This window comes from Gobius niger (genome assembly GCF_951799975.1).
Source record: "Gobius niger genome assembly, chromosome: 12".
NCBI lineage: Eukaryota > Metazoa > Chordata > Actinopteri > Gobiiformes > Gobiidae > Gobius > Gobius niger.
Window position 1 is genome coordinate 6,183,940 of NC_136863.1, and position 19,201 is coordinate 6,203,140.

General features: G+C 41.3%; 1 protein-coding gene across 1 annotated transcript; it reads right to left on the minus strand.

The window, feature by feature from the left end:
* Positions 1–926: 926 nt before the first annotated feature.
* On the minus strand, positions 927–18,980 carry fcsk (fucose kinase). The gene is made up of 23 exons (XM_079567077.1): positions 18,855–18,980; positions 18,166–18,317; positions 17,258–17,308; positions 16,925–17,050; positions 16,538–16,610; positions 16,294–16,391; positions 15,947–16,027; positions 15,236–15,355; positions 14,532–14,703; positions 14,353–14,459; positions 13,288–13,389; positions 13,042–13,215; positions 12,471–12,544; positions 10,132–10,490; positions 9,793–10,033; positions 9,519–9,685; positions 8,232–8,459; positions 6,853–6,996; positions 6,570–6,689; positions 2,812–2,999; positions 2,628–2,727; positions 1,181–1,404; positions 927–1,111 (listed from the first exon to the last, which is right to left on the minus strand). Exons 1-23 carry the CDS (start codon positions 18,934–18,936, stop codon positions 1,040–1,042), a joined length of 3,255 nt encoding a protein of 1,084 aa, XP_079423203.1. The 5' UTR covers positions 18,937–18,980; the 3' UTR covers positions 927–1,039.
* Between the last annotated feature and the right edge of the window lie 221 nt (positions 18,981–19,201).

Genomic DNA, 19,201 nt, shown 5'->3' on the forward strand with positions numbered 1-19,201 from the left:
TAAGGACGTTTCTCTTCTGTCTTAAGAATCTTCTTAAAACCTCTTAACCCCCACAGGAACCGAGCACATTTTCTCCAGTTTGGCTTTACCCAAATCTAAAAGCCTTTTGAAAAAAGTGTCAAAATAGCAACAAAATGAGACGAGAACGTGGATGAAAGTGCAACAAAATATGTGACGACAAAGTGACAAAAGACAAACAGAAAAGAGACAAAAATGTGTGCTGAAAAAGTAACAAAAACGCCACAAAAGATCAAAAGAAAAGTCACAAAAATGAGATGAAAAAGTGACAAAAAGAGCAACAAAAGAGTAACAGAAAAGTGACAGAAAAAGAGACAAAAACGCCACCAAAGAGCAACAAAAAAGCAATGAAAAGGAAAAAGGAGTCTTGTAGGTCTTAGTTTTCAAATGAGCCGCTACACTGGCCAATAGGCTGTAAACCTTTAGATTTGGGTAAAGCTGGTGAAAATGCTCATGGTTATGGTCATGCCGCTGGACTTTTCGCTCAACTCAAAGGTTGTAGGATCGGTCTCCACAGTCAGCACCAAGTTATGCATTTAAAAAATATTATTTATCCACTTTTTCTACATTGATCGCTAATGCCTTTTTTCTGTTCCCTTCTTTACTCACTGGATTGGACTGCACCAACTTGATCTGAAGCGGAGGGGTGTTCCACTTAAACCCCCTCTGAGTTAGTTCAATGTCAAATAGTATCTCCCTGCCACAATGACTGAAAAGTTTAAAGCAAAGGTTCTTTCTGATTTGGATTCATCAGGCAGTATTTGATAGATTTACACAACAATTACGCTTGTGTAATTTCATTTCTATCTGGAGCAGCAGCCCCGGCTACTGATGCAGCCCTTTAATAGCAAAACTGTGGGAGTCTGTCATTAATTATTTTATTCTGACAGCCCAAAAGCACCGCGTCCCACCGGGAAACATCCCCGACTCTCCCGATTACCCAGCATGCCATCGTTCATCTTCAAAACCCCAGAGCTTCAGATGATTACTGTCTCGATGCTGAAGGTGTGTTGCTTTTTGGTCACGTTGAAGGCACCACTGTGATCCCCTCCATGTCCAGCTCCACAGAGTGAACGCTGAAATCTCCCAGGCCCTGAAACACATCACAACACATAGATTAATGACTGGTCTTTTATACATTTAAGTTACCGTGTATTTTTACCTGTGTTTTGCTGAGTGCGTCGATCACCTGCTGTCTCTGTTGGGGCAGTTTGGTGAGGACGTAAAGGAACCCTCCTCCTCCTGCTCCTGCCAGACTCTGTCCCAACACCAGGGGGCGCAGTGCCTCCATCATGAGCCGCACGGAGGCCGGTTCACAGCCAGGGGCCATCAGCTTCTTCTGCTGCCAGGAGCGATCCAGACACGAGCCCAGCCCAGGGAGGGAGCCTGCGGAGGGGGAGACTCTTAACTTAGTCATTAAGAGTCATTTATTTTTGATTATTGTACATACACTAAACACCATTGTCTTCAAGAATGGTGAGGACAAAATCAGAGGTGAAAAGTAACATTAAATAGTACAAATGTAGGCATTTTAATATAAGCAATTATTTTGTTTCTACTTCACTACATTTTAGAGCAAGGGTCTACTTCTTCTCCACTACAGTTTTTAACTGGATTAAAAGTAAAAGTATTGATAATTTGTGGTTGAAACCCATATATTGTCACAGTGACCTCTTTGTGACTCAGTCAGTGAACCTAAAGCTGCAGTAAAGTTTTTCTAATTAGAAACATCACTGTAATCAAAAACACCAGCGACACATTCAGTCTCTGACATTTGGCCTTGTTTAGACCCGGCTCAGACCTAGCAATTATACTCACTACTGCCACCTCAGGTCATACATGTAACTGCAGCTTCTATATTAAGCTCTTGCATGACGGTAATTCGGGCCCGAAGTCCTTTTTCAGTGACAGTGCAGGATTTTAGAGGCAGTTGTGGTGAACAGGTCTGGGCTCATTCTACACATTAGGACATGGCTGGAACATGTGGGGGGAGGAAAATACTTAATTCTACAATTTTTAAACTTCGTATAGTCCCTTTAAAGAGAATCCATGTTAAATAGGGCTGTCACAATAATTATTATGTCAATTTACAGTAAATGAGGGATAAACAACACATTGGGCTCAATATTTATTGTCTACATTTATTTGCAATTTCCACCTGTTTTTCCGCTGTAATACTTTATTGTTTTACTTTATTATTTTATTAAGTGTTTGTCATTTTTAAGCTTTTAAGTTAGTTTCTATGGCATTAAAAAGTCTTCAATAATATCGTTTATCGCAATATTTTTGTGGCTCAATATATCGAACTTCAAATTCTGATATCGTGACAGACCTAGTGTGAAATACTATGTAGTACTTCTTCCACCACTGGTCTTAACTGTTGCCTGGGAACCACATTTTCAGGTCAAGTAATATGTAAACATACTCACTTAGATACACAAATTTGAATAATTTAATGACTCGAGTTTCTTATGATGAGCTGAAGTTAAATAGTTTTTGATTAATGGCCTGATTAATAATAAATTGGACTCCCCCAGGTCTAAAGCATACAAGAGTCTAGTTCTATCTCAAATACAGCACAGTATCTGTCCAGTAGGATCATTTCTCACCCTCTGAACAGGCCTTGGCACATTCTTCTGCGTTGGCCACGAGCTGCTGAGCATTTTGGACCATCTGAGGGAGACGGCTGTACCAACTCCGCACCACGTCCTGCAGCACAACCATCCAGAGGTTTTATTCATTTACAGATGTACATTTGTCATAGTAATAAACTGTGATTTGAGCCACACGAACCTGGAGTAAGTTGCGAGCGAGACGCGTCTTTCCGGTGTAGACCAGTAAAAGGTGCTGCTCCAGAGAAACCAGGAAGTCACGTGACAGACTGAGCTTCTCCACTCGGACCTGAAGGGGCAGCTCCGCTCGGGACCGGCCCACTTTAACCCCGCCCACCAAACCCCCCACTTGGTCCTGCCAGCCCCCACCTGCAACACACAAGCTTCTTGTCAAGAGAACCAGCCTGGAGGAAAGACTGTTTTAGGTGAATGGGGAGGAATTAGGCCAGACAGAAGAATTTTCTATTTTAAAGCTTCTATACCCAATTTCCAAGTAATGTTTACAACAATACATCTTTTTATAATTAGAGGCATAGTCGCCTTCTTTGTGTTTATAATTGTCTAATTTTACAATATGTAAAACAAATTTCGTTCCCCCACAAATAAAAACAGGCCCAGGGCATTTAATTGGCAAATGTGATTGCTTTAAAGAGACTAGATGCACGTTGGCCATTTTATACTCAGTACTGCCACCTCAGGTCATACGCGTAACTGCACCTTCTATATTAAGCTCGACATTGCCGGAACATGTAGGGGGAGGAAAATACTTAGTTTTAACATTTTTAAACTTCGTATAGTCCCTTTAAGATGTGTTTATTTTGTTGACTTTGTTCAAATCTTTGTTATCTAATTTTACATGTATGTTTACATGGCACTATAGCGGTTACAGAGCTGCCCAATTTCAGATGCCTTCCTTCTAATCTTGTCAGGTTGAAATAAGAGAACGGCTTATTTTAACCTGAAAAGACTGAATCAACCAAGAGAATGACCTGGCTTCCTCATCTGAAATAAGAGCAGGGGAAACTATTATGTTAAGGGTCAATTTGACCCATTTCAGTTTTTGTGTTGATCAAAGTACTGTTTATCCTTTCTTTTTCTTGCTGAAATTTGGTGACTTTTCCTCATCTAGGGTCATGAACTGGTGTGTAAAATCTGGACACTTTGATGTGTAGTGGAATGTCTGTGCAGAGTTTGTATACAAAGATGATGTTGCGGGTCATTTTGACCCAGACGCTTTAATGTGGGTAAATAGCTGTTCAGATCCAAAATAAACATGTCTCTTTGATGTACTTTTTACTTTGATGTACAGTTGTTTGTATTTTGATTGCCTCTGAGACCCAGAGCCAGGTGTGTGAAGAGAGGGAACTTTCTCACACTTGTCCTTGTCACTGTTCTCATGTCATCTCTTTGACAAACTCACCAAAAATGAGCTCCAGAAGGCTGACATGTGAGGAGGCTTTATCACAGATTTTGAACTGGGATAGTGATGTAGAGGAAGAGATTTCAGAAACAGAGGATTTTTCAGAGACAGAGGACAATGTTATTGCTGATCCAGATTGTCAATTTTCCTACGATGAGGAGGATTCAGAGGACGAGTCTGCCGTTGTTCCTCCAACAGATGAAAACCAAGGAATGCAGCAATCATCATCCACAGAGGGGACATGGGCATCTAAGGACGGTAATATAAAATGGTCAACATCACCACACCCAAGCCGAGGCAGACTATCATCTTCCAATGTGATCAAAATGACTCCTGGTCCTACAAGATTTGCTGTCACACGAGTTGATGAGATTCAATCAGCATTTCAGCTCTTCATATCCCCACCAATAGAGAGGATTATACTGGAAATGACCAACTTGGAGGGGAGACGTGTGTTTCAAGAGAAATGGAAGCCACTGGATCAGACTGACTTGCATGCTTACATTGGAGTTCTGTTGTTAGCTGGAGTGTACAGGTCAAAGGGAGAAGCCACTGCAAGTCTATGGAATGAAGAGAATGGAAGGCCAATCTTTCGTGCAACAATGTCTCTGGAGACATTCCACATGATATCTCGTGTGATCCGCTTTGACAACCGCGACACCAGAGCTGGTCGACGTGAAAGAGACAAACTAGCTGCGATCAGAGATGTGTGGGATAAATGGGTTGAAAATTTACCTTTGTTGTACAATCCTGGTCCCCATGTTACTGTAGATGAGCGCCTTGTTCCATTCAGGGGGCGCTGTCCTTTCCGACAGTACATGCCCAACAAGCCCGCCAAGTATGGCATCAAAATATGGGCAGCCTGTGATGCAAAATCCAGCTATGCATGGAATATGCAAGTATACACCGGAAAGCTACCTGGAGGAACATCTGAGAAGAATCAGGGGATGCGTGTGGTGCTGGAAATGAGTGAAGGGCTGCAAGGTCATAACATCACATGTGACAATTTCTTTACATCCTACCGCCTTGGAGATGAACTTCAGAAGAGAAAGCTGACCATGTTGGGAACAGTCAGAAGAAATAAGCCAGAACTTCCCACCGAAATTCTGAAGATGCAGGGCAGACCTCTGCATTCCTCAATATTTGCTTTCACTGAGAAAGCAACAGTTGTTTCATACTGCCCAAAGAGAAACAAGAATGTTCTTGTAATGAGTACAATGCACACAGATGCATCTCTGAGCACAAGAGAAGACATGGAGCCACAAATGATCCTGGATTATAACTCCACCAAAGGAGGAGTTGACAATCTGGACAAAGTCACAGCAACATACAGCTGCCAGCGCAAGACAGCCCGTTGGCCTTTGGTGATTTTCTACAACATTGTGGACGTGTCTGCTTACAATGCCTATGTCCTGTGGACTGCAATCAACCAGACATGGAATGCCGGCAAATTGTACAGACGTCGGCTTTTCCTGGAAGAACTCGGCAAAGCACTTGTCACTCCCAAGATCCAGACGCGAGCCAGGCCAGCTCGATCCCCAGCAGCTGCAGCTGTCATTGAAAAGGTCAAACTCAGGTCACCAAACCCAACCTCACCCAACCAACATCCAGTGGACACAGGTGGAAAGAAAAGGAAAAGATGCCAGGTATGTCCCTCCCGAGAGGACACTAAAACAAGTACCTCTTGTGTGAAATGCAAGAATTACATCTGCAGAAAGCACACAGTAACATTCTGTCCATCATGTGGAGAGCATTGGAAATGTTGAAGTTCGCTGGGATGAAGTTAAAGTTGAAGTTAAAGTTAAAAAGAAATGTGTTCATGAAGAGGGAAACAGCCCTTCTGCTTTCTTTGGTCAAGGAAGGAGGAAGGGAGGAAGGGAGGAAGGTAGGAAGGAAAGAAGGGAGAAAGGAAGGAAGGTAGGAAGGAAAGAAGGGAGAAAGGAAGGAAGGAAGGAAGGAAAGAAGGGAGAAAGGAAGGAAGGTAGGAAGGAAAGAAGGGAGAAAGGAAGGAAGGAAGGAAGGAAGGAAGAGAGAAAAGAAGGGAATAGAGGAGGATGAACAGAGAGAAGGAAAACAAGATGAGAAGAAGGAAGGAGAGAGCATGGCAGGAGGAAAGAAGGAGGGAAGAATTGTCATTTTGACCCGAGAGGAGGACAAGAGGATTAGACTAAATATTTCTTAAATAGAGTGTTGGAATTAAAAATGTATTGTATGTCACTTTTCTAAATGTTTATATAACCTAAAATAAAGTTGTTAATGCTTTAACCTGTTTTCTTGACTGTTTTGAGTGCATTTACACAGTACGGGTCAAAATGACCCGCAACATAATCAATGTCATTTTTTTTCAACATAATACAAGGGTTAAGAAAGAATGCAGAGATAGAACCTGGCTCCTTCTTGCTGTGAGATGACAATGCTCACCACTTGCTCCCTGCTCCCTTTAATCGAGGTGGTGGTACAAATAAAGGTGTAAAAATGCACTTTAATACTTTTTGCACAGAAAGCCTTTAAAATCCTACCTGTGGTGAGGATCTGCTCGAGGTAAAGCACATTGTGGATCAGAGAGTCGGTGTCATAAGTCCGACCAGTGCATCTGTAAACCGCAGCCAACAGCGCCCCCGCCAGGATACTGCTGGTCCCTACAAGACATAAGACAAGAGAGATTTCATGACCAATAACAGATTTCATCACTTAACTTTTGTCTGTGATATATTGCTTTGACAGAGCACACAATGCGCATATTTATCCATTTCCAAAAATATTTTTATTTTAGCTGCTACATTTGTTCAGGGATTTTCTCACCGAGGCCGGAGCCGGTGGGAAGCGCAGACCAGCTGTGGAGCTCGATGCCCCCTCCCCAAAGCTGCATCAACTGCTGCCCCAAAGGATCATGGGAGGACAGAGACACCACGCCACTACAAACACACACGGCCTTCAGCAAAGCCCCTGAAAACAACAGAGAGCAAATTAGCAAGTGTGAATAACAAAGGCTGTCCTGAGGCACTGGTTGAAGGATGAATGAAACGACAGTTACGCTACGGGAACAATGACGTCTACAGATGCAAAACACCTCTGTGGGAGTAGGGCCGGGACCCGTTACATGGCACCAGTATGGTATTGGGGAAAAGGTTTAGGTACTTCTTGTATTGAGAAAAAGGAAATTGTGATTAAAACCTGGCACCGAATAGTTTGCAGTTTTGATGGTTGGCGGGTCCTGAGCAGAGATGCGTAGAGTAGCCAAAAATATATACTCAAGTAAGAGTAACGTTAGGAGGTCCGAGGCACAGCCGACTTGTAGTAAACTTGTAGTAAAAATCCTTTATTTTATGAGGGACACCTCATATGAGGGTGTCGGCTGTGCCTTGAACCTCCTTTTGTCTTCAGACCTAGCTTTTTTCGGCTACTTGAGCATTGTGAGTGTAAAAGTCAATGTTTCAGTTGTGACATAAATTATGAAAAACCAAACTTGTAATAAAGTGAAAGTCCTTATATTTCTGAAGATAATACGATTCAAATGTATTAAAAGTATATATTTCTGAAGATAAAGTTAAATTGTGGAATAAGTGACTTTTTACATCTCACAATTACTTACACTATTACGTCACACTATTACACTATTACTCAAGCAAAAGTAAAAAGGACTGAATGATACAACTACTCTAAGAAGTACAGTTTCTTCAAAAAGTTACTGAAGTACTTGTACATGAGTATATATAACTGAGCATTACCCACCTCTAGTCCTGCAAGTTAAATTATACAAAAAAAAACAGTTTTGTATGGATTATTTGAACACTGTCGTTCCGTTATATGATTCTAGACGATGAATAATGTTGCATAGGGACAGGAAAAAGAATTGTTCAGGTACCATTTGTTCTAAGTACCATCCAAATACTGATATTGAAAAAACTGCATAGGGACTCAGTCCTTTGTGTGAGTAAAATACAAGGCAAAAGATAATAAAATAACATATTTTGGAATATTTCTACACATTTCTCGTCAAGAAACTTGAGCAATAGGCCAATAAATTTCCTACTAGTTATATAGCATTAACCTATCTCTTCTTCAGGTTTAATCGTAGAGTATCTATCATCATCATCATCATCATCATCATCAAAACTTTCTTAAAGACACTCCAGGTCCAAATGAAAAACAAAGACATATTTCCTAACAGGCTGTGGTACCTGGTGCGTGTGGTTGACAGTAATCCTTCAGATCCTCCAGACTCTCACACACCGTCACTGAGGAGACACCGCTGTCCCGCCCCCCGGAGTGACTGACCAATAGGAGGCGAGGTTCTCTGAGGCGACGGGCGCGAGCACCTATGGGACGCTGCCCGTCGACTTTCACGGCGACGTTGGTCACAGAGCCGCCGTGTTCGAAGGCGATGGGGGGAGTGTCGCTCCAACCACCTGGAAATACAGCATCGATAAACAGAGTCACGTTTACAGTAGTTACATCCTGGTTTAGGCTCAGATAGGTGCTGCGAAAAGCTGCTTGTAATGTTTACGGGTGTTAACACATAGTTTGACAGCATTTTATTTTGTGACATAACGTACTACTTACATTATAAATTATTCCTTTAAACCTTTTTCAACCCAAAGATGTCTTGCAATGCATAAAGAAGGGGTTGTTTATAAGTTAGGAAGTTGGAAACTGTGTTCTTTTAGAGAATGACAAGCTGTTTTACTTTATTTTTAATTTAAAAGTACATTATGCAACTTTTTAGCCAAAAAAAAGTTTGTATTTTTCTATATTTGACCCCTCCATGACCCAGCTGCTGTATGAGTGTTTTGCTTTCCATCCCAGTGGCCTCGATGACGTGCCAGGACCAATTTTATTTTTTTAGGGCTCCTAGTAGGTTTTGTAGATGGAATTTATATTTTAAACAATGGAGACAACCACAATTGGTCCAGGAGCATCCTGTGTCACTGAAATGTCAAATACGTATTAATATCAACTTCTATTTTCATGGAAGAAGTTGCATAATGCCTCTTTAACTTTAGTTAATTTTTAGTTAAATACTTAGTTAAATACAGAGCAGAGTACAGATGACAGCTCAAGAAACTTTGTCTATAATGGACGACTCCTTTACAGCAGTTTCAATAAATATAATATAAATTCAGTTAGTCCTGTAGCTTGTGTGATTTCATATCACAAGATGATAAATCCAAATATCGTTAAATACAGATCGCAGACCTTTGTAATGTGCAAAATTGTTGTATTCCAGCATATTTTCTAATGTTACCAAACATCAAATTGTGAGTTTTAGTATGAATCAATGCATATACTGAGGAATCGATTTAAAGACTTGCTCTGTGAAAAGCTCTTTGAAAAGCTTCCTGCACATCTTCAGTTTTTGTGCTATTTTAAAGACATTTCTGCAGGCTTTTTTTTAAAAAGAAATACAGAATGATAGCTCCTAAAGCTTTATCTAAATGAAATACTCCAAAGACAAACCACAGACACACCTGCCAGGTCGAGTCTGGCCGGACAGTGCACTTCCTGCCACTCCTCCAGTGGTGGGAGCGATTCACGTCCAATAGAAATGAACCTCTGTGATGACATCACGGCCTGACGGAGCAGCACCTGCCCCGCCCCTTCGTAATGACGTGCCGCCCGCACCAACAGATCTGGCCTATAGGGGGAGGAAGCACACAAAATACAATTAGAAAGGTTGGAACAACTGTTCCATGTCGTTTAGTTAAAAATACAACAATGAGACCTAACAATAAAATGTCTCACCTGCTGAGCCACTTCCCTCTCTGTCTGGCTAAAGCTCGGACCCCTCCACTCAGGTCGCCCTCCTCCAGCAGCGCATAAGCCGACCTCCAGGCCTCATTCGCAGCCGGGCCACTCCTCAGACCTCCCTTTCCCCCTGCCATACACACCAGCACATCCGCGATACAGGACAGGCAGCGCGCCGACACCCCCAGCTCTGAACCAGGGGAGGTCGGGCTCGCCTCTGCCCCACTGCCCGACGCAACTGCAGACAGAAAATGCACTGCTGTGGTTAGTACTTTCTTCTTCTGTTCTGACTGTGAGTTTCTTTCTAGGTTTTTTCTACTCGGATACACAACATACTGTTATCCAGCGTCTCCAACAGCGCCCCCTGCTGCCCTCCCATCACGGCGGCTCTGAAGCAGGGCAGCAGACACGCGTCACTACGACCGTTCAGAGCATCCCGCACTCTCCTCCGTCCCGACAGGAACAGTAGCTCCTCCCGCCACTGCAGCTCGGCCTCCTGATGGGTCAGTGACATCACTTCCTTCAGCGACAGTCTCCAGGCCTCTCTCCAGCTCTGAAGTCCGCTGGCCCCGCCCCTCAGCAACCAGGTCACTCCCCCCTCCAGCCCCACGGCGCCGGATTTGGGCCGAAGCGCCGGGAAAAGTCGCGCCCCGAGCAAACAACGCTGCTCACCGTGACGCCACAGCTCCTCCGGCCTAAGACATAACACACACAACTCCATTTATTATTAGACATTTAGCTACAGATAAACAGCCTCTATTCTATCGCATTACAATGAAAAATTGTTTAGAAATTGTTGTAAATGTATGAAATAGTTATGACTTTGTTAAGGAAATGTGAACAAATGTTATAAATTAGATCATTTAATGAAGGTATTTACAAGGAGACGAGGAAGCACATGAGGTGAATCTTCCAGAAGGTGATTCTGACCACTAGCCATTCTAACAATTTGATTATGACGGCAGCCGGATAACTCTTATCATCTGAGATAATATGATTATCTGACGGCTGCCTGACACACGTTTTCATTCAAGTAATCCAAAATTACGATGGGACAGATTTTTATCAATGCTGAAAAAACACCAGCTAGTGGCGCCATCAAACAAGCAGCAGGAGAATATTTGCCATGAACACAACGAAGTTCAGAAAATGTTCTGCCGCACAGACCAGCTGCCAGTCTAGTGTAGGCTGCTCCTTGGACAAACACAAGGGCCATGACACCGTGTCCTCTGCAGATGAGAGGGCTCAAAGGCAGGCAGAGCTCTTTGATATCAACCGAGACAGCAGCCAATCTGCCAAGAACGCAGAGCTTCACTGCACAAACACCTTGACTGAGATTCAAGATACCCCGAAGAACATAGAGGTTGAACTTCACCACAATATAATTTCTCAACTGCGAAAGGGGATGTATCAAAACGACTGCCTTCGGAACAAACTGCGATGCGAATGTTCAAACCTGACAAAGAGCATCTCTGAGATGGAGGAAATGGCCAGCACGCAAGAGCACAACCACTTCCTCCTGCTCTACCCCTCTGCTTCATCAGCTCCCAGCTCCTCCACAGACGCACAGCCCACAAGCTCACGGAGTACAGCGCAGCAGCCCACAGGCATCCAGGAAGACGCCGACTCCACCAGCATCCTCATCAAACCACCAATGAACTTATGTGATCAAAGCCATGACAGCCTTCAAGGAGGAGTTCCCATGTGCTCTGAGCAACTTTAAACTGCCACAACCAGAAGCCCCCCTGTCTGAGCCCGACAAAGCAAAGCACTTGAAACATTACAGACGAGACATTATACTGGACAAAAACACGGCACAATCCTCGCTGCTGCTTGTTTCTGACAGGAGAGTGACGTATGTCAATAACCCGATCAATGCACCAGGGAAATTAATCTACGGGCACGTGTTGAGCAAATATGGGATGATTGCTCGTTCCTACTGGCTGGTGCTGGTGAATAAGGCCAAGTATGTTTGTGTAGCTGCTTCATACAAAGACTTTGGGAACGGAGACGGTGGTGATAGGTGTGCTTTTGGACACGACGACAAATCCTGGGCCTTAATGTGTGACAACAACAAGAAAAGGTATTCGTTTTGTGCTAACTCTGTGCAGTTGGACATTGTCGCTCCAGTGGGGCCTGCCATCGGGGTAAAAAAAACTTACTTTGGTCACATTACATAATGATGTTTTATTTGAAAATAAATAAAAATAAATGGAAATTAAAAGAAAGTGTGAAGACTTGATTACTATTTTTGCAAACCACTACAGTGAAACAAAAATGAGCTTGAATCAAGTGTTGATCTTGTGGATATATCCAAGGACTCAAAGGAAACTGAGAGGTGATCGTGCTTTTTCAGTTGCAGGCCCAACATTGTGGAATGCACTGCCCTTGCACCTTAGACAGGCCGAGTCACTTTCTGGTTTTAAGTCGACTCTTAAAACTGATCTGTTTACTGTAGCTTTTAATTGAGTGAAGAATCTTTTGAGGTTTGAACTTGTTTGTCTGTTTGTATTCTTGTAATCTGTGTGTGTGCTCCTAATTTTTACTGTGACTTTTTGCTGTTTGTCAACTATGTTGTTTTTAAAGTGCATTATAAATAAAGTTGGATTGGATTGGATTGGATACACCATTAAATTTCACACATAGATTTTACATTTATTTCATGAGTAACCTACTGTATCCCTGTTCGGTCAAAGAAGGCCTTCCAGTTTTGGTTCAGAAATAAGGCAGTGCTGTCCTCAAAAGAAACCTGAGAGGAAAAGATATCATAAACATTTTTTTTTAATGTATATTGTCTGACATAAAAATCTACAGCCTAATACGCCATATAAAACAAACTACAATGCATTTTGTGATTTAAAACCAAACTTATACTATTATAAATTACAAACTAAGCATTTTGACTGTTGAATGAGAGCAATGCGGAGCCCCAGTTTTTCACATTGATTGGGAACTACTGGTCTAGACATCACAATTTTGTAATGCATTGTTAGAAAGACCATGATTTCAACCTTAGAAGTGATAAATGTTTTTCTGGTACCAAATTTAAACTCTCAGCTTGCATTTTTTAATTCAATTTAGAGGACAAACTGATCACTTACAGCAAAATAGTCAGATTTTTAGTTTTTACTTTCTCTGTCTGTGATCGTATGTGCACAATGATAATCCAAAAAGACTTGTCTGTATTGAAAAGGTCTTAAATCCTTCATGAATAGCGTATACTGTTTGCAAGTGTTCCTCATTCACCTCTAAACTGTCATCAGCTCCAAACACCGTGTACACGTTCAGCTTGAGTTCCCCCAGCACGACGCGATGTCCCTGAACGATGATGTCACTGTCGAGCGGTACGTTTCTGATTGCAGGTGAAGTGGTCCGGTCTAGTCCTGACAGTAAACAGCCAGACGGGATGTGCAGAGGACCCTGAGGAGGAAAAAGAAGATGCAACATGAGGAAAAACAAGTGTACTTATTTAAAGCAGTGTCTCCCTCTAACCTGAAGGTGGCAGTGTTGAATGACAGCTGTAGATTCAACTGTGACGTCTCCTTCTAAAACGCTGTTGATCACACAGGCTCCTTCACTGAGGATATTCTCTTTCTAGAACGGGGAAAAATAAGAGGATTTATCATTACATTAAGAGTTTGTGGTGTTTCAGTGTTAGCCAGGGATGCTATGTTTAATTTATTGGTCTTTCTTAATGAGGAATCTTCATAAGGAATAACAGACAGACAAGAGATATGAGTGTTTTGTCACAGATAAGTGTTGGACCTTTTAAAGATCAATGCCTGATGAGAGAGAAAATAGCTTTTTAAAACTATTTTTATTGCAGGATTTTATCAAACCGTTTCAACACAGCCAGTTGTGTCTAAAAAGATTTGATAAAAAACAAAATCAGGACTAAAATTATGGAAAACTATAGGCACTTTTATCAAATGTTTGATTCCATTGTCCAATGGCCATTCATAACGCATAAAACAAGACTAAAATTGAACAAATAGTGTCTGAAACTGCAATACTTAGCAATTATGTGTAAATCTGAAATAATACTTTGATATATTGTGACTTCTTGTTGGAGCCCTGCATTTGAGTCCGAGGCCCGAGGGGCTTCAGGCCCATTACCGAATTTTTCCCTGCCTGACTGCAGCATAATGGAAAAAATAAAAGCACTGTTAGTTTTGGGTGATTTGGCCTCGTTCTTCACCATTGACGGTATATTTAAAGCTCTGCACTTCTCTACTTCTTGTGATATGAATATTGTGTACAAGGATAATGATGCTCTTCACAATATATTGTGCAGTCCTATCATCAACTCCAAACTCAACCCTTTGTAAACCTCTACTACAAGGCTCTACTACAAAGTCAGGCCTATGGGCAAAATCCGGCTCTCCAGCAAAGAACCTCTGGGCCCCAAGATAATTTGAGGCCATATGAGGACAAATGCACATATGATGGGACTTGGAGAAAGTGGGGCTTTAGTTTTGAACACCATTGACTGATAAAGAAGAAAATCATCCCGCCCCAAAGCTAACCTGCCTACGATGAAAAAAAGGATCCAGTTACCTCTATATGTGAGAGTGTGTTCGTGTTTGTGGAGCTGGAGCTCAGGCGCTGAACGTGCTCTTTCCCAGAGACAGTCATGTAGTCGTAGTGTCCATCGGGAACATACGCTGCAACACAAGGATTTAATTCAACATTGGTTCTTTTAATCTGTGAACATTTGAAAAGTAAGTTGCGTTTACCCAAAGTGAGCGGTGTCCCTCTCAGAATCCTCCACAGTTCTGCTCGTCCGCCCTTCACCAGCGCCCCCTGGGGTCCGGACACAGAACTGCAGCCAACTCTCTCATCGTTCACAAACTGATCCTGGGTCTGATCTGAGCACAGGCACTTCAGGATGTCGAGAAACAGAGATATCTGAAGGTAAATAAAATAAAACAACAATTAGACTTTTTTTTCAGTTATAATATTTGGAATATATTGAGTAAATTTTCAATGAGAAACTTAGATATTATTAAGCATAAAAGGGATAGAATTACAATAGACTTTTTTTTTTTTTTAAGATTCAAGATTCAAAGATTGAAGATTCAAAGATTTGATTTCACAATGAATCGAAATAGTTAATTCTCTCGTCCTTGTTGTGTAGAGGGGGTGGGGAGGAAGGGGTGGGAGCATAGGGAGGGCAGGGAAGGAAGGGAGTTCAGCTTCCTGATAACTGATCATTTTCGGTCCATTCTAACGTTAAAAAAATCATAAGGATCATTATTGTAAGGAAATGTTATAAACTAAATTAAAATGCCGGTCTTAAAGAGTCAAAATTATATATAAAATCTTACACTTTTGATCAAATATACTCAAGACCCAATACCCAAAAGACAGGACAAATAACAAATAGAAAGAAACAAGAAAACAGACGACCGTCACCACGGCCATGGTAAAGTATGTTTACCTGCAGCGGTGGAGCTCCAGAGTCCAGGCCAAGGTAGGTGCATCCGTTCAGAGGAGGAGTCACATGGGTCTGGAGCAACTTCTCTGAAACGGCTCGACTGAAGAAGACGGGACCAGAGACCTACAAACAACATACACAGTCAGCTCTGCAGTAAAAATACCGATGTTTTTTCACTCCTGCTTTTGAGTTATAGTTCAAAATCTTAATGCTTCTCTGAGCTAAAACAGGCAGTGAAGTTGTATTGTTATTTCTATATCTTTGGGCTTCATTTCTGCTGCTTAACTTCCCCCACAATAACTCCCTTTTCTTGACATCCTTACATCTCTTCAGGCTAACATCAGCCTCCTCCAGTAGTTTCTTACACTTTCAACATCATCTAACAATTTGGCATCAGGAGCGGCACTAAACCCGGGTCAAATTTGAACCGAATCAGGCCTAAACTGGGACTTAACCTGCTTTAAAATAGGACAAAACCATACATGAATAAGTTACAAACAAGAACTAAGCCAGAAGACAGAAGTATGAAAAACATTGTCTCCAAAGCATCTCAATTTGGAAACTTTATCTTCAAAACATCAAACATAAGCCCCAATCGATGGACTTATCCCTATTAGAAGGCCATCGCCAATGTCCGTAATCGTCTGGTCTCTTTTCTATAATTTAATTATTACTAAATATTTTCATTTTAGTTTTGAGATACGTGTTACAAACCATAGGCACTTGTCCATCAGGCATCGCAGCTTGTTGAATCTGCTCCGTTGTTCCTTTGTAAATGATGTCTCTAACGTTGCCCTGAAAGACAAAAGAAAATAGGCATTGTAAAACTTATCATATTAATATTATCTCGAGAAATCCTCATAACCACACCCATCCCACGTGTTTGAACACCACTCTTTCAACAATATTGTGAGACAGTATTTTCACCTCTGTTAATTTGCAACAGAGGAGACTTTGTGCCAACTTTTTGTGCCATGTGTTTCAAACTAAGGGTTCTTTAGGATGATATAAGTCACTTGAATGAAACCTATGAAGTATTAAGTAGTAAGTAAATCACAAACCTGTTGGTCGGACAGATAGACTCCATGATTGGCGGCATAAGAGACGTCTCCTGGTAACACCAACACTTGCACCCCAGAGAAACCCTCCCAGGAGAGAGCTGACATGGGGAAAAAGTGTAATGAATGCATGCACTCCCCAAAAGGCATTAAACTCTTAACCAAACGGATACACAAATTGCAGCGTTATTCATTTGTACTTTGCGATAGAAGTGCGGTTTATGGAACAGTGCTTATGAAAACTCACTGTAGTTTGGAGGTAAAGTGAGCATCATGTCGGTGCTGCAGACCCAGACACCAGGAGGAGACCCTGGACAGATCTGAAAACAGGCGATGGAAATATTCAACCTCATACTTGAAGATGCAATTAGTTTGAAATAGTCATGTTTTCTTTAAAGCCAGTTAGTCTGTGACATGTTTGGTTGGACCCGTTATAGAACTAGTAGTTGGCTCTTCTCAAAACTTTCAAAACAACCATCATGGGAAAACTCGGCAGTTCAAATACTATACTGAATTATGAAAGACAAAGCAAGACATAACCCTAGATTAAGACCAATCTAGGACAGGGCAGAGTAGGCTGTAATCTAAACTTAATCAACGTTTGTCTCATAAAGTAGTACATTCGATCAGAGACCTGATTAGTGAGGCGGTCCAGCAGCAGGTCCAGACAGCAGACCGGAGCCTGGATTTTATTGTCTGGTTTTTCGACAGGGATCCAACTGAACGCCCTGCAACATGAGCTCCAGGGGAAATCTCTGCCCTGAGAAAGACAACAGTGAGATGTGAATCTAGGGCTGCGCCAAAATGTGGAGAAATGGAGTTGTTTCCACGTCAGAATTCAGTTCAAAATGCTCACTTTAAACACGTCCAGGAATAAACATATATTTTTAAATTAAGAGTTTGAGTCAAGCATTCATCCATAAAGCAAAGAGAGGGGGAACCACTAACAGGCAGGAAGTGCACTCACTGTGTGGAGGATGAGGACGTGAGCATTGTCCAGGACATCTGCAGTCACCACCTGAAACAAAATACATGACTCTTAGTCCAATTGAAGACCAGTAAAAATGTAGCTTCTTCTGATATGGATATTTCATCACTTAAAATTTCTATAACAGTCATTTTGTGATTATTGGAAAGCCCTAATCTTTATATTGAGAGTATTGCTCAAATGAAATACAGGCAGAAGCATATCAAATGTAATGCTTTTTAATGTCATTTTAATGCCCAAACAATATTTTAATGCCACAAACTCAGCACAGCTTTAATTTCTTAAGATTTACAAACATTTCATAAAATAGAGGAAAGATAACTGGACGAAATGGGCAAAAAATGTGGTCAATTTTAGCCAAACCTGCAGCTGAATATGTTTCAGATCATCATTTTGGTATTTTTGATTAACTTATACAGTAAAAATGGTTGAGCAATGTCATAATTTTTCAAGAAATGCACATTTAATCGCAGTTTTACAGATTTTAATGCTTTGTAGGGATCTTACAGGAAACAAGACCGTTCTTGTAATAGTGCTTCGTTCGGTTAATATGGGAACAGTTCAAGCAGTGGTTGTGAGTTTGGTTTGCGTCAAAAAGGTAACGAGTTCTTCATCTTTTTGCTATTGTTCCTTGTTGTTTTGTTTACATTGATTGTACTATGAGACATGAAAGGTTTTATCATTTTGAGCTGGGGGTAGGCGCTCATAAGCTTTTTTTTCAGCCTACTCCTTTTGAGCAAAATGTATGCTCAAATAAATAAATAAATAAATAGGAAATTTAAGGCCTTGATTTTGGCACAATTCAATGAATGACTCATAAAGCTTTTCGATGCTCCGCAGAAACCCTTCCTAAAGTCCTTTTGATACTCTGTGGTGGTGTTACTGACCGTGTGACCGGCCCTGTTGCTCAGATGTTCGGCCGCCACCAGCAGCGCGTTGAGCGTGGCCCCACCGCTGCCCAGAGGCTCCTGACGATCCCGAACAGTCAAAACTAAAGCGTCAGGAGACAGAGACCCGCGCTGCTGCCTCAACTCCAGCTCTGGGCAACAAACACAAACATTTATGTTAACGTTTCATTACAAGTCACAAAAAAACAAAAAGAAATTCCTTGTTTTATTGAACTGTTGAAATTTTTAACAATTGTTTTCCTTTTCTATTTACGACACAGTCTTCTCCAAACTGATTGCAGCAATTAAACAACATCTGCAACATCTGTCTCTGAAACAACTAAAAGTAATGTTTGTTGTTATTTTTTATGTAATTTTAGTTGTCACTTTGAATACCATTCATTCAAGGCATGTAGTACTATCTACAACACACTGACAAATTGCAGTCATGTATTTTATTGCTTTTATTACCGCCTGAAGCAAATTGTGCAGCTTTTGGATATTGTAAGGCACTTAACAAATAGATTTTAAATGATTTGCTAATAAAAAGTAACATAGAAAGCTCAGAAACAAAACAGACTTTGTTTTTGTCCCCACATCAAGACAAGCTTGGGAGGTTCAATCACTCACGTGAGTATTTCTCGTCTCAAAATGAAAGTTCAAATGCTACATTTGGCCTAAAACCTCACCTCTTTGAAAGGAGTAAACGCTGTCCTTATGTTGGCAAGTGAGGACCACCACCGTCCAGCTAAAGTGACTGCTGGAACTCATCGTTTAAAGCTACATTAATGACAGATACTAGAATAATGAGATAAAGTCAAAGCATTTTTAAAACTGACTTCCGTAAACAGAGGGTTCTTCTTCTTCGTGGGTTTTGCTTGTGCGTGGGCGCCACCGAGCGGATAAATCAAACATTGTTTTCACTTTCTTTTCTTTCTTTTTTAATGTATCTCTAATAAAATCAACGATAAGACTAACCTTTAAGAAAATGTCTTAAGAACTAAAAATATATATGCTGTATATAAAAAAAAAAAAA